Raw genomic sequence first — 22,325 nt, 5'->3', positions numbered from 1 at the left:
TTTAACTCAAAACTTTATTTTCTGTGTGTACAAAATGGTTATTAAGGCTGCCTGTACATTACGCACAGAAAACTCTGGACCACATCTCCTCAGAATGCCAGGGCTGAGGCTCCATCCAGAGCCTGATCCCCTTCCCTTCTGGCCATTGGCCATAGCTAAGGGCCGATTACCACTCCCCCCGGGGAGGGGTCCTGCTGGGCCTCTGGGGTAGGATAGAATGACAGTCCCATCCTTTAGGCACCAATCCCCAGAAAGTGACTGAAGAGGAAGACCCCAGGGAAGGGAAATGGGGAAACATTCAGGAGCCATCTTGGTTCCCCCCTTTATTCCCTGGCACTGAGCCAGGGCTTGGTTCCCAGACTCTCACTCCAGCACCCACTGGAGTTCTGGATTTGTCGGAGTCCCAGAACTCAGACTTGGCCCTGTAGGGCACTGTCCATCCCAGCTGGGGCTTTAAAGAGCTTGGCTGGCAGAGGGAAGAAGTCTCTTCCCTCATGTTTCCTCTGTCTCCCGAGACAAGACTGATCAACTGGAAATTAAAGTCATCATCCTCCCCTTAACAGCGCCTGGTTTTCAGCCTCCCTCATCTTCAAAAGGAGCCAGAGTCAGGGCACCACGGCCCTATCTGACTTCTGTTAACTTTGAGGTCCTGAGCAATCCCAACATTAGGAACTTGTAGGATGTGGCGAGTGAGTGGGGCAGAGACCTGATGTCTGAGGGCAGGAGAGTTGAGAGTGATTCCCAGATCCACGAGGATCTCTTTCCTAGTCGAGCGGCTCTCCTTAAGGGCCATTTGACCCACACAGCCCAACTGTCCTTGGAGAACTAAGTAAGAAATACAGAATAATCCCCTGTGGCTGTGCTGGGGCAGAAGCCTGACTTTCTTCGGGAGGACATGAAGCAGAGGGCTTTGGGAGAACGAGGGGCAGGGTCAGTAGTAATTGTCTTTTTGGCCCGGGGCCTCTGGGTTATTCTTGGTTTCAGGTCGCAGCTCCAGGTCAGGGTTCTCATTCTAGGGGAGAGAAGAGATACACAGACAATAGCCATTAGTGGGGCAGGCAAAAAGAGCAAGGAATGTAGGGAGAGCTCTTGGGTTCAAATCCTGGCTCTGCTGCTTGGACTCCAAGATCTAGGGCGACTTAGTGCTCAGAGGCCATCTTGTCCAATCCCACGTTACAGATGAGCTCCCTACTAGCCAGGTGGGCTACTGGACTTCTCTGTAATGGGACAGGGTCAGACTACAGGAACCCTAAGGTCCCTTCCAGCTCTAGAATTAGGATCTTAAGCTTATGTTTGTAGCCCAACAGAACATGGGACTTAACACACAGTGAGAAAGAAGTTCTGGTTTGCATTCTTTATGAAGCTGAAAAGAAAGACTTGTGGCTTTCTCCTAGGCACTGGTGGTAACCTTCAGACCTCTGGCTGTGGAAAAAGACCGAGGAGGGGGGAGCATCTCCAGCCTACCGCCATAACTGGGAGCCCCCAGACCAACACCCTAAATGACCCCTCAATGCCCTCATTCCCCCAGGCCTTACCAGTTCCTGGTCATCCTGATAGTCATTCAGTAGCTCTGTGCCAGGCCTGTGGGGTCCTGCTCCTGCCTGTGGTCCAAAACCAAGGGGCAAATGTCACCAGGTGGGGTTTCTAAGAGGTTCAGACTCTGGGTCAGAGCAGCCGGTGCCCACCCACCCTTACCCCCAGCTTCACCTCATTCATCACCTGGCCCTGTTCCTCCGGCCCTTGTTCCTGGGGCTCCTGAGCTTGCCGGAGCCTTGGGGCTTCTGCTTCCAATCTTGGCCGTTCCACCTCTGCCTCTTCAAACTCATCCTCACCCTGGTTGTTCGGGTCCTGCGCAGGGTCTGCAAGGGCATCGGGCCCCTGGAGAGAGAAGCAAGGAGGGGGCTAAAGCCTGCAGATGGCACCTCCGGACCCCCCAGGTCCTCAGGCCCCTGGGACCCCACACTCACCACTGGGGCCTGGGCTCCAGGCTCTTTCCTGGGCCGTATGTTCTCCTCCCGTTCGATCATCCCAGCATCTAGGGGGAGGGAGAACAGAGGGATCAGCCGGACTACCTTAACTAGATGGCATCTAGCCAAAGGCTCCCGTCTGCCCCATTCACTGCCCAGAAAGGGAGTCAGAGGATGGGCGATGATAATGTCACTCTCGCCAGTCACTCATTATGGCCCAGCCAGGAAGAATATCATCAGTTCAGGACTCCAAGCTTTTAACAAATGTGAATTTTTAAATGGGCCTGGAATGGAATCACAGGATGGAAGGCTGAGGAAGAGCCTCTGACCTATCCAACTTCTCTCTATTTCAGCTTTCCAATCCATCTTTCTACACAGATTTGTTTTTCTAGTTCACGGCTCAACCCCTCTGCTCTGAAGCATCAGTCACCCCCTAGAATATCTGGGATAAAATACAACTCCTTAACTTGGCATTTAAAGCCTGTTGGAATCTTTACAAACTGTTAAGTCATTAGAGTTGATAGAGACAATAATTATTTAATTTAGCATGGTTCGGTATGATTGATCTCATCCTATAAGGAGATGTTATAGGCCAGATGAAACAAGGTACTAAGTAGAACTAATTGATACAATGCTTGTGTTCACACCTTTACTCATTGGAGTTCACACATTTGGGAGATTTCAGGGTTTAGTATGAGATATCCAAATTCACACCTCCCTTGAAGCTCTTAGGGCCAGAGAGCACTATGGGAGAAAACCCATAATCCCTCTCTCTGATATATAAGAAGAAAGCAGAGGCCCAGTTAGAGGAATTCAGCTGAATTACATGGAGAGGGGAGCGTTAAGTCAGAAGAAGCTACGAGTCGGAGTTGAGCTAGAGCCAGGAGAGAATTACTTCAGAAGGCAAGAGAGACAGATTCATTTTTGTGCTGGTTGGTGGCTGAAGGGAGCAGAAGCAATGGACAAAGCTGCAGGAGCTCTCAGAACCGAGCAGAAAGATAGGCCTCTAAGAATCTAGCTATCCGGGCCCAAGGAAAGAGACAAGACTTGGAAGGAGAAATAAACATTTGCATTTTTACCAGCTGGCTGCATTTGGGATAATTACTGATCTGAACTGATACTAAGGCTGCCTCCAGAAAACCTCCCCTGAGAAACCTGCTCTCACCCAGAGAGAACCATCTATTTATTAGATTTTAAAGAAGAACAAGAACACCACAAAAGCCCTTTATAATTTGGACTGCAGGCACTTGAGTCATCTGCATTTGTTTATTTTTGCTGAGGCAATTGGGGTTAAGTGACTTGCTTAGGATCACACAGCTAGAAAGTAGTAAGTGTCTGAGACCAGATTTAAACTCAGGTCATCCTGACTTTAGGGCGGGTACTCTACCCACTGCACCACCTAGCTGCTCCCCTTTATTCTGTATATAACTTCCTCTGAGAAAATGTAAGCTCTCTGAGGGCAGAAACTCTTTATCTTTACTAGCTGGTACTTAGCAAAGCCCTTGATATAATTAGCAAGCAGTTATATATATCACTGCAAAGGAACTATAAAATGTATAAACATATGTTTATACATGTAAATTGGGCAGGCTAAGTGACTTGCCCAGGGTCACACAGTTAAGAAGTATCTAATTTGAGCATGTATAACCTACTTCAAATTGATTATCATTTGAATGACTTGGATTTTCACTTTTTCTCTCTCTTTTCACCCCTCCCCAACATGGTAATCAATTTAAGATAGGTTCAACATATATAAACATTTTGGGGAGGGGTGAAAAGAGAAAGAAAAAAATGGAAATCAAAATCTCATAAATTTCAAATAAACAATTTTCAGATGAAGAAATTAAAGTCAGTTCTAGTCATATGGAAAAAATGCTCTAAATCACTATTGACTAGAGAAATGCAAAGTAAGACAATTCTGAGGTACCATCTCACACCTATCAGATTAGCTAAAATGACAGGAAAAGATGATGAATATATTAGAGGGGATATAGGAAAAGTGGGACACATACATTATTGGTAGAGTTGTGATCCAACCATTCTAAAGAGCAATTTGGAACTGTGCCCAAAGGGCAATCAAACTCTGTGTACCCAGCAGTGTTTCTACTGGGTCTGTATCCAGAGAGATCTTAAAGGAGGGAAAGGGACCCATATGTGCAAAAATGTTTGTGGCGGAAACTGGAAACTGAGTGAATGCCCATCAATTGGAGAATGGTTGAATAAGTTATGGTGGAGGAAATGTTACAGAATATTGCTTATAAGAAATGATGAGCAGGCTGATTTACATGACTTGCATGAATTGATGCTGAGTAAAATGAGCAGAACCAAGAGCAGAACCGTACATAGCAAAAAGATTATGTGATCAATTCTGATGGACTTGGCCCTTTTCAACAATGGCATGATTCAAGGCAATTCCAATGGACTTGTAATAGAAAGTGCCATCTGCATCCATTGACAGAACCAGAGACTGAATGTGGATCAAAGCATAGTATTTTCACTTTAATCTTGTTTGTTTACTTGTTTTTTTTCTTTTTCCTGTTTTTTTCCCTCTTTTGATCTGATTTTTCTTACACAGCATGACAGATATAGAGATATGTTTAGAAGAATTGCACTTATTACTTCTATTGGATGGCTTGCTGTCTAGAGGAGGGGAAAGGGAGAGAGAGAGAGAGAAAGAGAGAGAGAGAGAGAGAGAGAGAGAGAGAAAGAGAGAGAGAGAGAGAGAGAGAGAGAGAGAGAGAGAGAAATTGGGAACGCAAGATTTTGTCATGATAAATGTTGAAAACTATCTTTGCATGTATTTGGAAAAATAAAAAGTTATTTTTTTAAATGTCAAAAACTAATAAAAGGAAAAGAAATCTGAGGTAGGATTTGAATTCAGATCTTCCTGGCTCCAAGCCTTGTTTTCTATCCCTTGCCACATCTAGCTGCCTGACCCACACCCAGCCATACCAGCTGGTATTTTTAAAAGGTCCCATGGGACCTTTCCACTCCAAACTCCTTGCACTCTCTGCTAAAGTCAATACAATGGCCCACTTGGTATCTCTTGTACATGAATTTCAATCTTCCACTTTTGCACCTTTGACTTTAACCTATTCCCCATTCCTAGAATGTAGAATGCCCTCTCTCCTTCCCTTCCCTTCACTTCCTTCAGATCCCAGAAGCAGAGCCTTACCTGAGCTCCCCCGTTGGTGGTCTCTATTCCCTCCAAATTATTCTTTCTATATTTTGTTGCTGCTTATCTAGATACCCATATTTCCCTCTACAGGGGTCCTCAAACTTTTTAAATAGGGGGCCAGTTCACTGTCCCTCAGATTGTTGGAGGGCCTGAGTATAGTAAAAACAAAAACTTTGTTTAAATAAAGAAACTTCATAGCCTAGGTGAGGGGGATAAACGTCCTCAGCTGCTGCATCTGGCCCACAGGCCGTAATTTGATGACCCCTGCTACTTTGCTGCTGCTTTTCTAGGTACCCCTTCTTCCCTCTAGCAGAAAGTTCTTAGAGGTTGGGACATTTGTCTTTGTATCCCTACTGTCTAGCACACAGCAGGGGCTTAATAAGTGCTTGATGACCTGAAGTGAAAGTTAGTCTACTCAGGGAATTCCAATAAAAGTAACCTCAGTGCTGCTTCCTGTGATCGTCTATGGCAGCTTCAAGAAAGAGAATTGTGGGAAGAACAACCCTGAAGAGCCTTCTGCTTTTCCCACTGGCTTGTAACAATGCATCCCCTGACCCGTGACAGCGTATCCAATGGCTTGTGACGATGTATCCCCTGGTTTGTCACACTGTGTCCCAACTTATAACAATATATCTCTTGGCCACTGTACGCAGTAACACAACATGTTTAGCCTGATTATATATGTATAACTTATATCAGATTGCTGCCTTGGGGAGGGAGAAAAGGGAGGAAGGAGAAAAATTTGGAACTCTAAATCTTACAAAGATGAATATTGAAAACTATCTTTACGTGTAACTGGAAAAAAATAAAACATTATTTATATTTTGAAACATTTCCTGGCATGTAACTATGTGTCTTGCCTAATAATGTGTAATGATGTATCCCAATACATAACAGGGTATGTCCCCCGACCAGTGACAATGTGTCCCCATCGGCAAAGGGCTCAGAACGGAACTGTCAGCACTCGTTCCATTTCACCAAGGGGAGGAAACAAGGCCATCTGGCCCCAGAGAACCTGAACATCAGGGTCACTGATTCATTGAATGGAGCTGGAAGGGCCCTTGGAGATCCATCTGGTCAAAAACTCTCATTTTGTAGATAAGGAAAGCAAAGCCTACCAGGGGCAGAAGAGGAGGGTGATTTATGCAAAATCTCCCAGACTTAAGTAAGAGAGAAGGCCAGAATTAGAACCCAGGTTCCCAGCCCTTCCTGTACCCTCTGCCAGATGAGGTCTGGGTCTGGCACACTTACCCATCTCCAGCTCCTCCTCATCGGCTCTTGCTCTTCGGGGCTCTTCTTTGTTGGGTGCCGGGCGCTCTCCCCCTTCTCCCGGGTTGGCAGGTGAAAGAGACTGGTCCTGCCCCTGGGGCTGGCTGCTTGAAGGAAGCTGTTGATTCTTCTCTCGGGCATTCACTTTGTTGACGATATCTTGCCAGCTGAGGGATGGAAATGGGGATCGGGCTAGGTCTCAGGGAGGTTGTCACAGTTAGAGAGCTACTAATAATGGACCTATTCTAGTACTGGGAAGTTCAGAAAGCAGTCCACGGGCACGATCTCATTGGCTTCCTACAGAAATCCAGTGAGGTGGGAACTGAACTGTATTATTCTCTCTCTTACTGAAACTCAGAGAGAATGAGTGATTTCCTCATGATTGTGGAGTTCCTAAATGGCACTTGACCTCAGTTTTCTCTGACTCCCTTTCCATCCATCTTGCTCAAGTCTCAACAGCAACATTTTCCAAGTATTTGCTGGGTATGTGACACCCTTGATATATAATGATTAAAACTTCTAGGGGCAGCTAGGTGGTGCAGTAGATAGAGCACCAGCTCTGAAATCAGAAGGACCTGAGTTCAAATCTAGCCTCAAACACCACATTCTAGCTGTTGTGACCCTGGGTAAGTCACTTAACTCCAATTGCCTTAGGGGGAAAAAATACTAAAAATACTGATATGAGAGCTCTGAAATGAAGCCCAGCTGGGCAATGGGGGAAAAAAATCTTAGGGTCATGGAGCATGGTTTGAGTCATCACCTTCATTTTCAAGATGAATAAAGGCCCCCAGATTCAAATCTAGGTTTTCTGGTTTCAAATGTAGGCCTTGGAATTGGAGAACAAAACAAGAACAAATTTAAGCCAACACATATTTAAAAATTGCCATGTGTGATAAACATATTGGACCTAAGTATATTTACTATATAATAGGAAAAAATAAGTTTCAACATTTTCTCCTGGAAAGAACCCCCAGTCCTGCCTTATATGGATCTTTTGGAAGTCATTCCAACACTGTAGGACCAGGCTGTTCAGACACTATAGCTAACACCTAACTCCTCTGTAAAAGATGGCAGAGATCCTGAGCTTGGCACAGGAAGGACTTCCCAATTGCCAGGGGTCAGGAACACCAAAAGCAGCTGGGGGGAAGATGCTCATCCCTTCGGCCCCATTTCCCTCTTCTTTCCCCCCACCTCTGGCCCCGGCCCAGACACCCACCTCTGCATCTGTACCTGTGGGCTACCAGGGGCTGGGAGGGCCTGGGGCTCTCTGTCCAGGCCTGTGGGAGGCCGTTGCTGAGGGGAACGACCCCATGGGCCGGGTCTCTCAGGGGCGGCGGAGACAGGGGCTGCCACCACCACTACCTGCTGAACCTGTGGGCAGGGGGAGGCAGCTCAGCATCTCTGGCCAAAGATTCCCCACCCCTCCGTTCCCCCAAAGTCTCTTCTGTATTCACTGAGCAGCTTCCATTTTGGTCCCCAGGGTACAGTGGATGTTATCAGCTGGTGAGGGAGGGCACAGGGCAAACCTTGGGTGAGGAGTTAGGGCTAAGGCCGGGAAGGGGTGAAGTTAATGAATTTCTAGCAGTATAATTTATGGCTAGCCTGGAACTCTGGGTAGCTGATTCCTGGGATTTAGGAGGCAAAGCTAGACTGACTTAGGGCCAGGGACCCAGCAAGAAACTACTCATTTCAAAATGATCCAGAAGTTCCAAGAAAGCAGGGGTCATTCTATAGAGTTCTAGCTCCTTTAACTCCACCCACTGGGGCCTCCCCTTCCCTCCATGGGACAAAACACCTCCAGCCTTGGGGAGGAAGAAGAGGAAACAGCTGGTGAGAAGTGATTGTCTAAATGACTTCCGCCCCTGGCAGTCACATCCACAAGTAGGGGAACCACCCAGAACATGCAGGGGGTGGGGAGAGGCGTACTGGGGGCTTCGCTGGAAGGCCGTTAACAGTTCTGGTGAAACGGAGAACATGGCTGTCGATGGGTTTCTGAGCCCAGGCGGGAGGCCCAGAAGAAGGCAACGTCAGGTCTGGGAAAGGTGGCCCCGCTGGGGGCAAGGCCCGTGTCCCTGGGGCATGGGCAGTCTGAGGGTTCCAGCGGGGAGCCGGCTCTGGCTCTTGGGGGTTTAGGGCTACTCTGGAGCCTGTGGCAATGAACACCTGCAGGAGAGAGGCAGGGGAACAGGCAGGGGCTCAGCTGAGATACTCCTCCACTGGCTCTCAGGATTCAGGACTATGGCGTCGGCTCTACTTTCTCCACTCTATTTCCTGCAGCAGCTGCATGTTACAGTAGGAAGTTGAAAAATTGAACTGGTTTTGCCCACTACAAAATCCTGGTCCATGTTCTCAGCTGGGCCTTCCTGGCTAAGAGAGATTTCTACTCTGAAAAGCTCCTTATCACTTCCCCCAAAGGAACAAACCTCTTCTCTCATGTTAACATCTCCCAAATATGGATGATTTAGTCTTTTATTCCAGCCATTCATCCAGTAAGTGCCCATAATGTGCCTGGAACAGTGCTAGGCACTTGACTGGGGAATACAAGGCCAAACCCAAGAGTCCCTCCCCTTGGGATGTTCACATCCTCCCAAGAAAGAACCACGGGAACGCAAAGCAGATCACACGCAAAATATATACAAATCTCCCAAGGGGTGAGAGGGTAGAGAGGATCATCAAGGGTCTGAGAGCAGAATCTGTGCCTAGAATTTCTTTGTAGCCCCCAATGAGTAAGAGGAAAGGAAAGCAGATGGGAACAAGCATTTATTAAGCACCAACTATGTTCCAGGCATCCTGCTAATCACTTAATAAATATCTCATTTGTCTCATTAGCCTGGCACATAGTAGGTACTTAATCATTCCTTTGCCTTCCCTCCTTCCCTCTCTATGTATTTCTCAGAATATCTGCCTCTGTCTCTCCTTCATTCCTTTCTCAGTCTCTCTCTCTCTCTCTCATACACCTTCTTTCCCTCACCCATTTTCCTAAAAAAATCTCTTCTGTTGACCTTGCTAACTCACCAACTACCAACTCTTCTCTCTCCCTGACTTTACTCATAAAATGATTCCTCAGTCCTGTATCTCTATTGCCTTTATTCTTCTCAGCCCCTTGCAATTGTTCTCTTCACTTTCACCCCATATTGCTCTCCATCCAATGGCTCTTCAGTTCTCATCCTTCCTAAATTTTCTGTAAGGTTTGACACTGTTAACCACCTCCTCCCTGTCAGAAATCCTCTTCAATATCACTCCAACCATCAACAAGCAATTTATTTCCCTGGCTTCTACTACGCATCAGGCACTGAATTAGCAGCTGGATATACAAAGGTAGAAAAAAGCAAACTAATCCCTGCCCTCAGAGAAACTGCAGTTAAATAAGGTATGATGAAGTATCAGGGCTTTCTCTCTCTTCTTTGGAAGTTCCTCCTTCTTTTCAGGACCCCTTCATGTGGCTGTTTAATAAAGGTCTCCTTTGGGCTCTCTCTTCTTGGTATAGTCCCCGACTTCAAGTACCACTTCTAGGCAAAGGACTCCCCAAAAGGAATAAGTGGGCAATATTCACTATAGTTTGGATCCAAACACATTTGGACTACTGTGTTTAGTTTGGGGTTTCATACTTAAGAAAAGCCACTGACAGTGTTTCTACTGGGCTTATACCCCAAAGAGATACTAAAGAAAGGAAAGGGACCTGTATGTGCCAAAATGTTTGTGGCAGCCCTGTTTGTGGTGGCTAGAAGCTGGAAAATGAAAGGATGTCCATCAATTGGAGAATGGTTGAGTAAATTGTGGTATATGAACGTTATGGAATATTATTGTTCTGTAAGGAATGACCAGCAGGATGAATACAGAAAAGACTGGCGAGACTTCCATGGACTGATGCTAAGTGAAATGAGCAGAACCAGGAGATCATTATACACTTCAACAACGATATTGTATGAGGATGTATTCTGATGGAAGTGGATCTCTTCGATAAAGAGAGCTAATTCAGTTTCAATTGATCAAGGATGGACAGAAGCAGCTACACCCAAAGAAAGAACACTGGGAAATGAATATAAACTGCTTGCGTTTTTGTTTTTCTTCCTGGGTTATTTATACCTTCTGAATCCAATTCTCCCTGTGCAACAAGAGAACTGTTCGGTTCTGCACACATATATTGTATCTAGGATATACTGTAACCTATTCAACATGTAAAGGATGGCTTGCCATCTGGGGGAAGGGGTAGAGGGAGGGAGGGGAAAAATCGGAACAGAAGTGAATGCAAGGGATAATACTGTAAAAAATTACCCTGGCATGGATTCTGTCAATAAAAAGTTACTTAAAAAAAAAAAGAAAAAAAAAAGAAAGAAAAGCCACTGACAGTTGGAGAGCGAGTGTCCCAGATAGGGGGGACCAGGATGAATACAAGACCATATATCTAGAGCTAGAAGAAACCTTATAAGTTCCCAAGTCCACCTAACCCCTTTATTTTACAAATGAGAAAACTGAGCTTCATTCAGGATAACTGATGTACATGAAGTCTAAGGTCACACAGGATACCTTGAGTGCATACTTTATGAGGATCTGCAGAAGGAACTGGTTGATAATATGCAAGAATGCTGACGATTTACACAGATTTTATGTACTGCAACCTGTTTAATGTATTGTTCTGATTAAATTTTTGTTTGATTCTTTAAGGTTTTCTGATTAAATTATCATATCATAAGCAAAAGTGATTATTTTATTTTTTCTTTGCCTACCATTATTTCCTCAAATTATCTTTCTTTTCTTATTGCTATAGTTAATTGGTATAGATAATTGTTATAAATAGATACACGGTAGTGGCAATAATGGTCACCTTTGCTTTATACCTGATCTCACTGGAAAGATGTCTAACTTTTCTTCATCGTATATAATGATTATTTTTGGTTTTAGATAGATGACATTTACTATATTAAAACTAATATTCCTATATTCCCTAGTGTTTTTAATAAGTAGGTCTTGGAGTTTGTCAAAAAGAAGGAGTTTTGGAAGAAGGAATTGGGTTAATTTCTAGTGGAGAAGAGAAGACTCATGTCAGGACAGATAGATCCTTGAAAAGTTGTATGTGGAAGAAGGAGTGGTCACCTTCTGCATAGCCTCAGAGGACAGTCCAGGACTAATGGGTGGAAGTTGCAAAAAGGCAAATTTTGGCTTAATGGCTGGAAAAAGTCCTAACAATTAGAGCTGTCCCTAAGTGGAGGGAGAAAGGAGGTTGCCTTGGGGGATACCAGACTCAGGATTAGGATCCCAGTAAACCAACAAAATGTTATGGTCCCTGAGGGCCCCTGAGAAGACCCCTTTTATGGCTGAATAAATCGAGGTCCAAAGAATCTTTAGTACTAAAGTGCTCAGTTCTAGACTGTGCTTTTCCCCTCATATTATGCTACCCCCACCTTCAGGAGTTCAGAGAGACCTACCTGAGGCTTCCTGAGCTGAGCCTGCTGCCTTGGGGCCTGGAGGACCTCCTGCTGCTGCTGCTGCTGCAGGTTGGCTGCAGGCTCCTGGAAGCTGGGCATCTTCTGCAAGGCTTCCTTGAGCTGTCGAAACTCCTCCATCTGGGACTAGAACAGAGAGCAGAGTAGGACTGAAAGGATTAACCCGCCTATGTCTTCACCACTCAAAGAACCAGCCCTTCTCTGATCTCATCGAGGGGTCAAAGACCAGAGATTTAGGGACTTTGGAAGAGAGAGGGGGGAAACAGAACAAGCTATGGGCCAGGGACTGTGCTAAGCGCTTTACAAATAGTATCTCATTTGATCTTCACAAGAACCTTAGGAGGTAGGTGCCTCCTTTACAGCTGAGGAAACGAGGAAATAGAAGTTGTGTCTTGCCCAGAGTCACACAGGTAGAAGGTAACAGAAAGAGGTATAATCTTAGTGCAGGGGTTTGGCCTCCAAACCCAGCCCTCTTCCCGCTGGGCCCTGACCATCTCTGGCACGTGGGATGGTGGACACACCTGGCCCCCTCTCACCTGGGCGTTCCGAAGCTGAGTGTGAATGTCCTGATGAGCCTTCCTCAGGAGCTTGCTCTCCTCTCGAAGTTTATAGACTGTGTCTGTGTGGGAGGAAAGTCAAGATCTGGGTGGGCTGGAGAAGGGAGCCTCCCCTGCATCCCTCTGCTGATTCCTGAGAAGCTGTGGAACCCGAAGACCATGAGGCCCAGGCTCGGGGCTCTCCAGAGGCTATGGTCCGGCCTGGCTGCTGGATGCTCCAGGAGTTAGTACCTGATAATGTCTGGTTTGAGATAACGGTACGCTTCCTGGGGATGTGTCCTGCCTTTAACCCTGCTCCTGGCTAGGACATAACATCAGCAAACAGGGCAGCCTCTGCCCTCTGAACAGCAGCAATTTCCCACCGAGCACAGAGCAGGTCTTCCCTTCAGACCAAATGTTCTGTGTAAGCTGGGCCAGCCTACTTCCTCCTCCTGATTCTGAGTGTTCCCTAAGGGGGAAAGCCCTGCCTCCCCCTCAGCCCGGGGCTCTCCAGGACCAGGGGCTCCGACTTCCCAGCTCCCTGGTCTCACCCTGCAGATTGGCCACCTCGCTGTCCTTCTCTCGCTGCAGCTGGGCATAGCGCTGCCCGTGGCTCTCCAGGGCTTTCCGATGCTCCAGCCTCAGCCCACTGTGCTGCAGCTGCAGGTCCAGCAGCTGCTTCTTCACATCCTCATGTTGGTTCTGAGAAAGGAAGGGGCCTCTCAGCATCAGGCTCAGAACCAGCTCCACTCACCCCATCCTGGGCTTTCTTCTCCCCCAGGCCCAACTTCAGGCTCCTCAAACAGCAGAGAAATTCAGAAGGAGAACAGAGCACAAAACAGCAACGTAGGCCCTGCTCCGTCCCCTGGGGCTGAGCCAAGGCCCCGGCCCTACCGCATCTCCTCAGCTCTGCCATCCTTTTACAGAAAGCTACCAGTCCAGCCAGGTGCCACCTGGGTTGCCAGAGGACCCATCCTTCCCCTAGTGCATCCCTGCTGGCCTGGATGAGGGGCCATCTCAGAACCAGCGATCCCAGCACCAGCCACTGCCCACCCCCAAGCCTTTGGGCACAGGGGAAGGCCGAGGTCCCAGAGGGCAGTGGGGAAAGAGATGATCCTGACCCTGGGAAAGGAGCTGCCCCTCCTCTGGCCCTTCCCTTCCTTCCTGGTTTCCTTGCCTTGAGGATCCTGTGCTGAGAGCTTAGGGCACCATAGCGATTCATCGAGTCTTGCTGCAGCCCAGGTCCCGAGTTCATGAAGAGAAACAAGACATTTCATTACACACAGTGGTAAAGTAGGTGGGAACAAATCTGTCTACACCGGGGGCTTTAAACCTGGGGGTCCATGGATACCCAAGAGATCGGAAAGAACTTGGATAGGAAAAAATACATATATATTTTGGGGGGCCCTATGTATCTATATCTATCTACCTACCCATAATTGATGAAGGCCCCTAGCCTTCATGAGGGAGTTTGGGGGTTCAGGACACATAAACATGGTCGATAGTGCTTGTAGAGTCTACCTATGGACGTCTGGATGGGGCATTAACTCACTCACTAAAAGTCCACAGACTGCTGACCAGTCACAGGAACTCCCAGCATGCCCAGCCCCGATGGTCCTTGGGACTTAACCTGAGGTCATCCACCACCTCTCTGTTTCTTCTCCGGCCTGGTGGAAGCCCCCACTCACATATAAATTGTGCTAATTACAAATCGTTCGTATCTGTTCTTTAAGGAAGGTCTTCGAAGGCCTGGGAGGTGGCTACATTCTGAGGCCTCAGAACACAGAATATTAGCGTTTTAAGGATCTGAAAGATCATCGAGTCCAGATTCCCTCCCCCCCTAATTCTATGGGAGAGATCCCTGCTTAGGAATGAGGTAGAAGTGATTTCTCCAAGGTCACACAGAAAGCTGGTGGCAAAATCAGGAGCAGAAGCCAGGGATCCCAATTCCCAGTCTGGATACTGCCCAGTATTGCCCCTCCTCCCAACTCACCATATGGAAAAGAAGAGAACTAGTTTTATTTTCCAATATTCTGGTTCACGAATCCCTGCTTTCCAATACCATCAATCCCTGGCTGGGAAGCCCATCACACACACTTCGTATTTCCCCATGCTCTGTTCTGCTGGCGGACACGCCCCCTTATCCTGGCCCCAGAGATTCCCTGCTCCCCAGCTACAGCCCAGCAGGGGTGGGGTCTCTCTCAGAGCACAGGAGGCCCCCCACTCAGCCCCACTCAGCCCCACTGACCTTTTCCTTGTTGAGAGCTTCCTGCGCCTCCAGTTTGTACACTAGGAAATCTGGAGAGGAGAGGGCCTTGGCATGCACCCCCCCACTGCCAAGACAGTCTCTCCCCTTCCTTCCCCCCCTCTAGTTCCAGGAATCACCCCAGACAGAGTCACCATGATCCCTCCCCAGAGGGAGATCGAAACTCACGGCTTCTAGCCTGGGAATAGTCAGAAGCCCAGAAATCATCCAGGAAGGAAATGGACAACAGACCCATCCCCTCCCCTTCCATCCCGTTCAATGATCACATTAGGAGGCTGGGGGCAAGGCCAGCCTCGGCTCCTTGGGGGACGGAGGGCGGCTCTCCCTAATCTGAACGTTCAGAGTCCCTGGGCGAAGTCCCGGGATCCCTGCAAGCTCCTTACCTTCCTTGGTCTTCTTGTGCTCCCCCCGTTCTTTCTGCAGGGACCGCTCGAGGCGGGACCGATGCTCATATACCACTGTGGGGAAAGGTCGGGGAGGGGGGCTGTTACAACTCCCAGGGAAGGGCTAGGGTCAAGGACCCAGGTGAAGATGAACAAGAGAAAAGAAAGAAAAGTGCTCATTTTTGAGATGAGAGCTTGCTCCGGCTCCCTGCTATATACTCTTTCATAGCTCACATTTTCCAGGGGGGTTAGTTTGGGATATGGCGGGCGGGAGAGCGAGCTAAGCATTCTGGGGGAGAACATGCACATCCCAGAGATTCGCAGGCCACTTCCTCCTCTTCACCCCTTCCCTCCCTTACCCTTCCCCCGACCCTCCTTGGTTTTCCTCCCCATGCCAAGTCACAGACCACAAACACACTCTGAAATCAGACATTGCCAACTCCTGAAAAGCTTCTGTTCTCTCTTGGAAACCTCTGAATCTGGAAAATTACAGTCCTCCCCCCCCGACTCCTCCCCACGAGGCCGGCACTGCCTCCTAGGCCCATTGGTCAGCTTCTCCCTCCTCTCTCCAGACCCTGACTTCCAACAGAGACAGAGCGCGGCTTGTTTCTCCTCATGGCTGGCCCTCTACCTACCCCGTCCCCAGCCAAGGGAATCCCTAGGGCCCAGAGAGGAGGCAGACACAGAATACTCCCTAAACTTCCACTGGAAAAAACCCCCGGGCCCCAGCCCACTCCAGCCTCACTGAGTGGCCCCCGGCCAGAGCTTCCTGACCTTCAGCTGAAGGAGAAAGGCTGGATGTAGGATGGCCATGGCCCTGGCCCCCTGCTCTGCCGCCACCGCCTGCCTTCGGGGGCTAGGATCCAGTCCTGGACCCCGGTGGGGAGCCCTGGGTTATGACTCTGAGCTTTTAAAAAGGGGGAGGACGCAAGGGCTGGGACTCTGGGGAAAATTCTGCAACCTCAGGGGAGTCGGGAGATGAAGCGGGCTGGCTGAAATGGATTTTCTTCCCAAAACAGACCAGACAGACAACTCTGGCCACCGAGGCAGCCTCAGCAAGCTGGAAGAAAGAGCTCTGTGTGTGGAGGCAGAGGACGCTGGTTTGAATTCCTTCCTGCATGGGTTGTTTTGGCGAAATCACTCAGTTTCTTCATCTGGAAAATGAGGGGGCTGGACTAGATAAAGCTCTGTGGCTCCTTCCAGCTCTCAGTTCTGGCTGGAACTCTGGCCGTGGGCTCCCTCCCTTCTCCGGAGGTTCCGAGAGTGAGGTCTCGTCCCTAACCTGGGAGGAAACAACAGGGAAGGCTTCCCCAGAGATAGTTAAACCCCCTTCCTAAGGGAAGTTCCCACAGCTGGTGCTGGGAAGGAGTGGATGTAAGGCTAGGGGCCATCCAGAAAGGACAGATGGGGCAGCTGGCCTCCCAAACAGCCTCCTTTTCAGAAGGAGGACACAGCATCCGTCATAAATAAGTGGCTTCAGAGAATCTAGGACAAGGAGGATGTACCCCCTCACACAGAGCTGTCTGTGGGAGCCCAGGCCTCTCTTCACAAGGGCTGTGGGCCCCAGCCAAGAACCCCAGATGGCTTGGGCAGCCTGCTCTGGTCACCTGTTCTTTCCCAGACTCCCAAGGGCATGAACAGAAAAACATTCTCATTTGCAAGGCCTGGGGAGGAGAAAGGAACACAGGCTTTGCAATGAGGCAATTTGGATCCAAGTTCCGGCTATGTTACTGATGGCCACGGGACCCTGGAGGAATTCCTTACATCTCAGGGCCCCAGCTTACTCTTTTATAAAATGAGGCTGTTGGACTCTCTATGATCCCCAAAGTACCTTCCAGCTTTAAATCTGATGTTTTTTTCCCACTCACACACAAAGAGACAGAGAGAAGTGTGTGTGTGTGTGTGTGTGTGTGAGAAAGAGAGAGAGAGAAACAAAGAGAGAGAAGGAAAAAGGGAGGGAGAAAGATTGAAAGAGGGGGAGAGAGAAGGAAGGAAGGAAGGAGGGAGAAAGAAAGGGAGAGACAGGACAGATGACAGAAAAGAAAGAAAGGGAAAGGGAGAGAGGGGGAGAAATGGAGATACAAAGAGACAGAAAAGGAGGGAAGGAAAGAGGGAGGAAGAAAGAGAGAAGGGAAGAGGGAGAAGAAGAGAGTATTTGAGGAGAGGCTCCTGTCCCAGGCTCCATCCTCCCTATGTTCATTGCACAGAGCTCTAGAAAGAAGCAAGTCTATCAGGCAACCAGCCTATTTCTCTGCCACTCCATCCTGTGTTCTACTAAAACATGCAGATAGATAGAAAGATAGATATTATGTGTGGCAATATGTGTGAAAACATATATATGTTCATATAAAGCACACACATGATACTCTGTAGATACAGGACTGAATTTGGGAATGAGGAATCATGACAATGATAATAATAAAAGGAATATAACTTGTATTTCGAGCTTGCTTTTAGTTTTGCAACACATTTGCCAAATATCATTTCACTTGATCCATACATCTAAATGGGGAGCTAAAGTGCTATAATTATTCCCATTTTGTGGAGGAGGAGAGTAAGGTCCAGAATAGTTTGCTGAGGGTCACATGATTAGTGAGTTTCTGAGGTAACTCAGTTCTTGATCCCCACATCAAGAATCTTGCCTTTCTAGCTGTGTGAGCTGGACAGGTTCCTATCCCTTGGAACCTCAATTTCCTTATCTGTAAAATGGGGATGTATTATCCAACTGCTGTGTGCCCCCATGCTTGCTGTAAGGATCAAATAAGATAAGCTCTTTAAAGCACTTTGGAAACCTTACGCGTCATGAAAATGTCAGTGACTTTCACGCTCGTGAAGGAACACAAGCACATGTAACCCCCTTTCTTTCTCAGACAACCTGGAGGCAGCGCCCTTCACCCTTCCTGTCCTCCTAGATCACTAAGCCAAGAAAAGAAGCAGGAAAGTTCTGAGGAAAACATGGACAGGACCAGACTGGGACTCAGCAACCCCAAACAACTCCGCTGGAAGTCCTGAGTGGGGGTGGGGAAGGGGGCTCTGCTAATACATGAGAGAGACTTTATGGAGGTCAGACTTTTACCTCCCTCTCTGAGATCTAAGAGAAGTCCTTTAGAAAATCTCAGCTTGGGGGAATTGAGGTGGCCCAGTGGATAGAGCACTGACCCTGGAGTCAGAAGAATCTGAATTTAAATCTCGACACTGACTAGCTATGTAACTTCCAGCAAGTCACTTTAAGAAAAATTGCTTCAGATAATAAAAGAAACCCTCAAACTTTGTGTCCAGTGATCAAAGAACTGACGGTGGTAGAAGATCAAGGACTTCTTCCCTTCGTCATCCTACGCACCCAGATATTCAGGACTTGGACTGATTTTAGAGGTAGAGCAGAATGAGAAGAGAAGGGGGCTCCCATACGATAGATGATGGGATTGGGAAGATAATCTGGCCCAAATCTCTCATTTGCAAATCAAACACATGAAGCTCAGAGAGGGTCCAGGTCCAAGGTCACCCAGCTGAGGAGGCAGAGCAGGGCTCCATCCAAACCATATGCTCTGATTCCTACTCTAGGTTTCTTCATTTTGACATGCTATCTACCATCTTTCTAACAGGTAAGGAAACTGAGGCTCTGAGAAGAGAGGATTGGCCAAGATCCTCCTATCTCAAGTGCCTATGGCAGCGACAGGGATATTGGGGCATTCTGGGCCCAGCTGAAAGCCCAGTTTCCTCAGGGGTGGCGGTGGGATGACCTTACCGCCCTCTACTCATCCTGCTTCTGACTACTAGTCTACAGATCACCTACCATAGAGATCGATTGCTTACCAAATAAACCCCATCTCAGATGGCTGCTGCCCTTCAAAGTAGTCCCCACTTATTGCAACAAGGCCGCTATGGTGGAAAACATTCCAGTTCACCTTGCTTCTAAGTGTGCTCTGTGCCAGCTGCCAGTCCAAGGCTGGCTCTTCACAGAGGAAGCTTGAGTCAGGGCAGCCTGGCGGGAATAACGGTACAGACGCATCGGGTTCTATTTGAAGGGCAGCACTCATTGGACACCTGAGCTTTGCTGCTTTGTCCAAGAATCAAGAGTCGCCCCTCTTCTCATTGCGTGTGCAGATCTCCCATTAGGGAGACGAGAAGCCCCATCAAGGAGCAGGGAATATGTCTTGGGTTTGTTCATTCAATGCCCAGCACAGACCCAGGCACACAGGGTTGACTGATATGGAGGTGGGAGATCCTAAAGCAACAATTCCAGAAAGAGCTGAAGGCTGTGCAGAAGCAGGAGTGTCCTTACTTCTTCTGCGCCTGGCTCTCTGTTCTGGGGTCTCTTTGGGGCCAGAGTAGGACTGCTGGAGTCTCCATCAGGTAAACTGTTCTGGGGATAGGATCAGTAGAGAGACTCTAGGCTAAAACTAATAAATTGGTCCATGTAGAATTGGCTAGGAAAGGGGCAATGGATAGAGTGCTTAGCCCTGAATGCAGGAGGGCCAGAGTTCAAATCTGGCCTCAGACACTTATTTAAAACTTATTATTTGTGTGATCCTGAGCAAGTCATTTAACTCCAGTGGCCTCATCAAAAATAAAATAAAAAGAATTGGTTGGGGGAGGTGGAAGTGCACAAGGATCTCCTTTCCTTCCAGCCTCAGTTTCCCTAACCAAATCCCTTCTTGAGCAAATTCCTTGTGGTTCTTCACCCAGAAGACTTCTGTGTGATGAATCTTTCAAAGTGAAAATGAGTGGGGAAAGTGTTTATAAATCCCAACAGGCCCAGAGGGGTGGGGAACAATAATGCCAGTCTAGTTGGCAGGGAGCCTCTCCCATGGCCCTTCCCCTCTTCAACCCTTCCTGGTTCTCTCCATCCCCAGGGATGACGGGATCTCCCTGGGCCCAAATACAGACACCAATGGAGTTGGCAGGGACCCCAGACATCAGGGCCCTCCCTCTCCGTGGCTCTGCTTGTCCAGTCCCTCTGGTCTAAACTCTTTCAAACAACCTCAGCATTTCTGTTTCTATAGAATCAGTCACAAACTCAAGGACCAAAGAAGGAAGAGATAGGGATGCTAAGAACTAGCTCCTCCCAGCATTCCCTCCCTCCCCCCCCCAAACTCTTAGACAAGCCTGCCTAAGGCCCTGGAGGAGACAGGAAGAAGAGCCATGGGGGGAGTAGAGGGGAGTGTTGGCAATGTGGTTGCCACGCTGAGTCAGAGATTAGCAAATCCCTCCCTCAGCCCATTGAGCCAGACAGGAAAAGTTCTTGGGGCAACCATTCGGGGTTTTGTCCCTCTCCGAATTCAGCCACGGGACCTAAGGCTAGACCTCTTTCTAGTTCCTGCCTGACAAAATGCTGGGCAGCCCGACCCCGCTCAGCGAACATAGCTGGTGAAAGGGGCACGGGAAGGCAGACTCCTCCCCTCACCATTCACCCAAACAACTCCGCCTTGGTTTCCGTGCACGCACAGCTGTAACCCCGAAGTCCCTCGATTTCTCCCTATAACCCCATCTTCCTGGACCTCCATTTGTCACCTGCCTTTTCGCAGCCCCCAATCTTCTGCACGGCGTCCTACAACCCCAGTGGTCCCCCCTCCAGCTCTTGCTCTGGTTCTCTAGCTGCCCTCAGCAACTCTGAGGCTTTAACTTTGTAGCCCCCATCCCTTAAGCCCTTTGCTTCCTCGATCTCCCTTCCGGTCTCCTAGCTTCTTCCCTCTGCAGTGTCCAAGTCCCTGTCTTTCCCAGAACCTCACAGTCATCTTAATCTTAGCCCTAATTCCACCGCCACAGTCCCCAGGTACCCCAACAGCGCACAGCCTCGTCCCATCCCTGAGCCTCGTAGTTCCCTCTCAGTCCCCAGGTACCTCCAGCCCTCTCCCAGTCTTCAGGTCCCTCAGCCCCACTTCCAGTCCCCAGGTCCCGCAGCAGCCCCTAGTCCGCTCTCAGTCCCCGGGTCCCTCAGGACCCTCCCAGTCTCCGGTCCCAGCGCCCTCCCAGTCCCCGGTCCCAGCGCCCTCCCAGTCCCCGGGTCCCTCAGCCCCCTCCCAGTCCCCGGGTCCCCAACCCTCTTCCAGGCCCCAGGTCCCTCAGCATCCTCCCAGCCTTCAGGTCCCCCTGCTCCCCTTCCAGTCCCCGGGTCCCTCAGCCCCCCTTCCAGACTCCGGGTCCCGCAGCAGCCCCTAGTCCGCTCTCAGTCCCCGGGTCCCCAGCCCCCTTCCAGTCCCCGGGTTCCTCAGCAGCCCCTAGTCCGCTCTCAGTCCCCGGGTCCCCAGCCCCCTTCCAGTCCCCGGGTCCCGCAGCAGCCCCTAGTCCGCTCTCAGTCCCCGGGTCCCCAGCCCCCTCCCAGTCCCCGGTCCCAGCGCCCTCCCAGTCCCCGGGTCCCTCAGCCCCCTCCCAGTCCCCGGGTCCCCAACCCTCTTCCAGGCCCCAGGTCCCTCAGCATCCTCCCAGCCTTCAGGTCCCCCCGCTCCCCTTCCAGTCCCGGGGTCCTCCAGCCCCCTTCCAGTTCCCTCCACCTCCGCCCCCAGCTCACCCTGCAGCTGCGCCGACAGTGCCTCCTGCTGGCCGCGGTAGGTGGCGGCCAGCGCCTGGGCCGCCCGCGCCTTCTGCTCCAGGTGGCCGTAGAGCAGCAGCCCGCCGAGCAGGCCGAGCGCCGCGGTCAGCAGGAAGCCCGTCTGCACCAGCCCTTTGTGGCGCCGCGAGCAGCCGCCCGAGCCCATGGTCCCCCGGGCCCCCGCCTCCGGCCCAGCCGGGCCGGCTCTCAGTGCCCCCCGCACGGCATGCCGCGCAGCTCCGGCCCCGGCGCCGCCCTAGGGGATGGGGAGCACCCTGCCCCGCTCCGGCCAAACTTTGGCAGCCGCAAGCGCCGCTCGCAGTCCCGGCCCGGCCTCGCCCCGCCGGACTCCGGGGTCCGGTCCCTCGGGGGTCCCGCCCCCTCCCGGCCGGCAGAGCCGCCCCCCGCGGGAAACTGACAAGGCGGCGGACCAATGCACCGGGGACCGGCCCCGCCCTGGGCTGGGCGGGAGGGACCGGCGGGGCGGAGTTAGTGGAGGGTCCTAGGAGGAGCCTGCGAGAAGCTGCGCCCCGAGGGGTCTGGCCAGGGGCTGGGGCCACCGCCCCTCTCCCACCCCTCTTCCCCGGCACCCTGCGCTGGTGCACCGGGCCATCCTCCTTGCGCTTCTTGAGTGAATGTGGAGGGGAGCCTTCCGAGGTCAGCTTCCCAAACTGGCCTGGCTTAGGGTGCTCAGTAAGTCCCCTTTCCCGGATCCCCAGATTTCCGACGTGGGTGCGCGAGGAGCTCCGCGGG

At 50.0% G+C, this 22,325-nt stretch overlaps 1 protein-coding gene across 2 annotated transcripts; it reads right to left on the bottom strand.

Moving 5' to 3' along the window:
* LOC127556004 (Golgi integral membrane protein 4-like) lies at nt 1-21,882 on the bottom strand. 2 transcript variants are annotated; one of them, XM_051988817.1, is made up of 14 exons: nt 21,552-21,882; nt 15,044-15,118; nt 14,643-14,692; nt 13,572-13,625; nt 12,946-13,096; nt 12,395-12,477; nt 11,841-11,984; nt 8,341-8,577; nt 7,631-7,785; nt 6,397-6,581; nt 1,968-2,035; nt 1,720-1,878; nt 1,536-1,601; nt 1-1,012 (listed from the first exon to the last, which is right to left on the bottom strand). In XM_051988817.1, exons 1-14 carry the CDS (start codon nt 21,736-21,738, stop codon nt 932-934), a joined length of 1,695 nt encoding a protein of 564 aa, XP_051844777.1. In that variant the 5' UTR covers nt 21,739-21,882; the 3' UTR covers nt 1-931. The 2 variants fall into 2 exon arrangements, with proteins under 2 accessions (XP_051844777.1, XP_051844776.1); XM_051988816.1 differs by having other exon boundaries at nt 1,708-1,878; nt 21,552-21,880.
* Between the last annotated feature and the right edge of the window lie 443 nt (nt 21,883-22,325).

This window comes from Antechinus flavipes, chromosome 3 (genome assembly GCF_016432865.1).
Source record: "Antechinus flavipes isolate AdamAnt ecotype Samford, QLD, Australia chromosome 3, AdamAnt_v2, whole genome shotgun sequence".
Classification (NCBI taxonomy): domain Eukaryota; kingdom Metazoa; phylum Chordata; class Mammalia; order Dasyuromorphia; family Dasyuridae; genus Antechinus; species Antechinus flavipes.
Note: the sequence above shows the minus strand (reverse complement) of the source record. Positions and strands in the feature narration are given on the sequence as shown.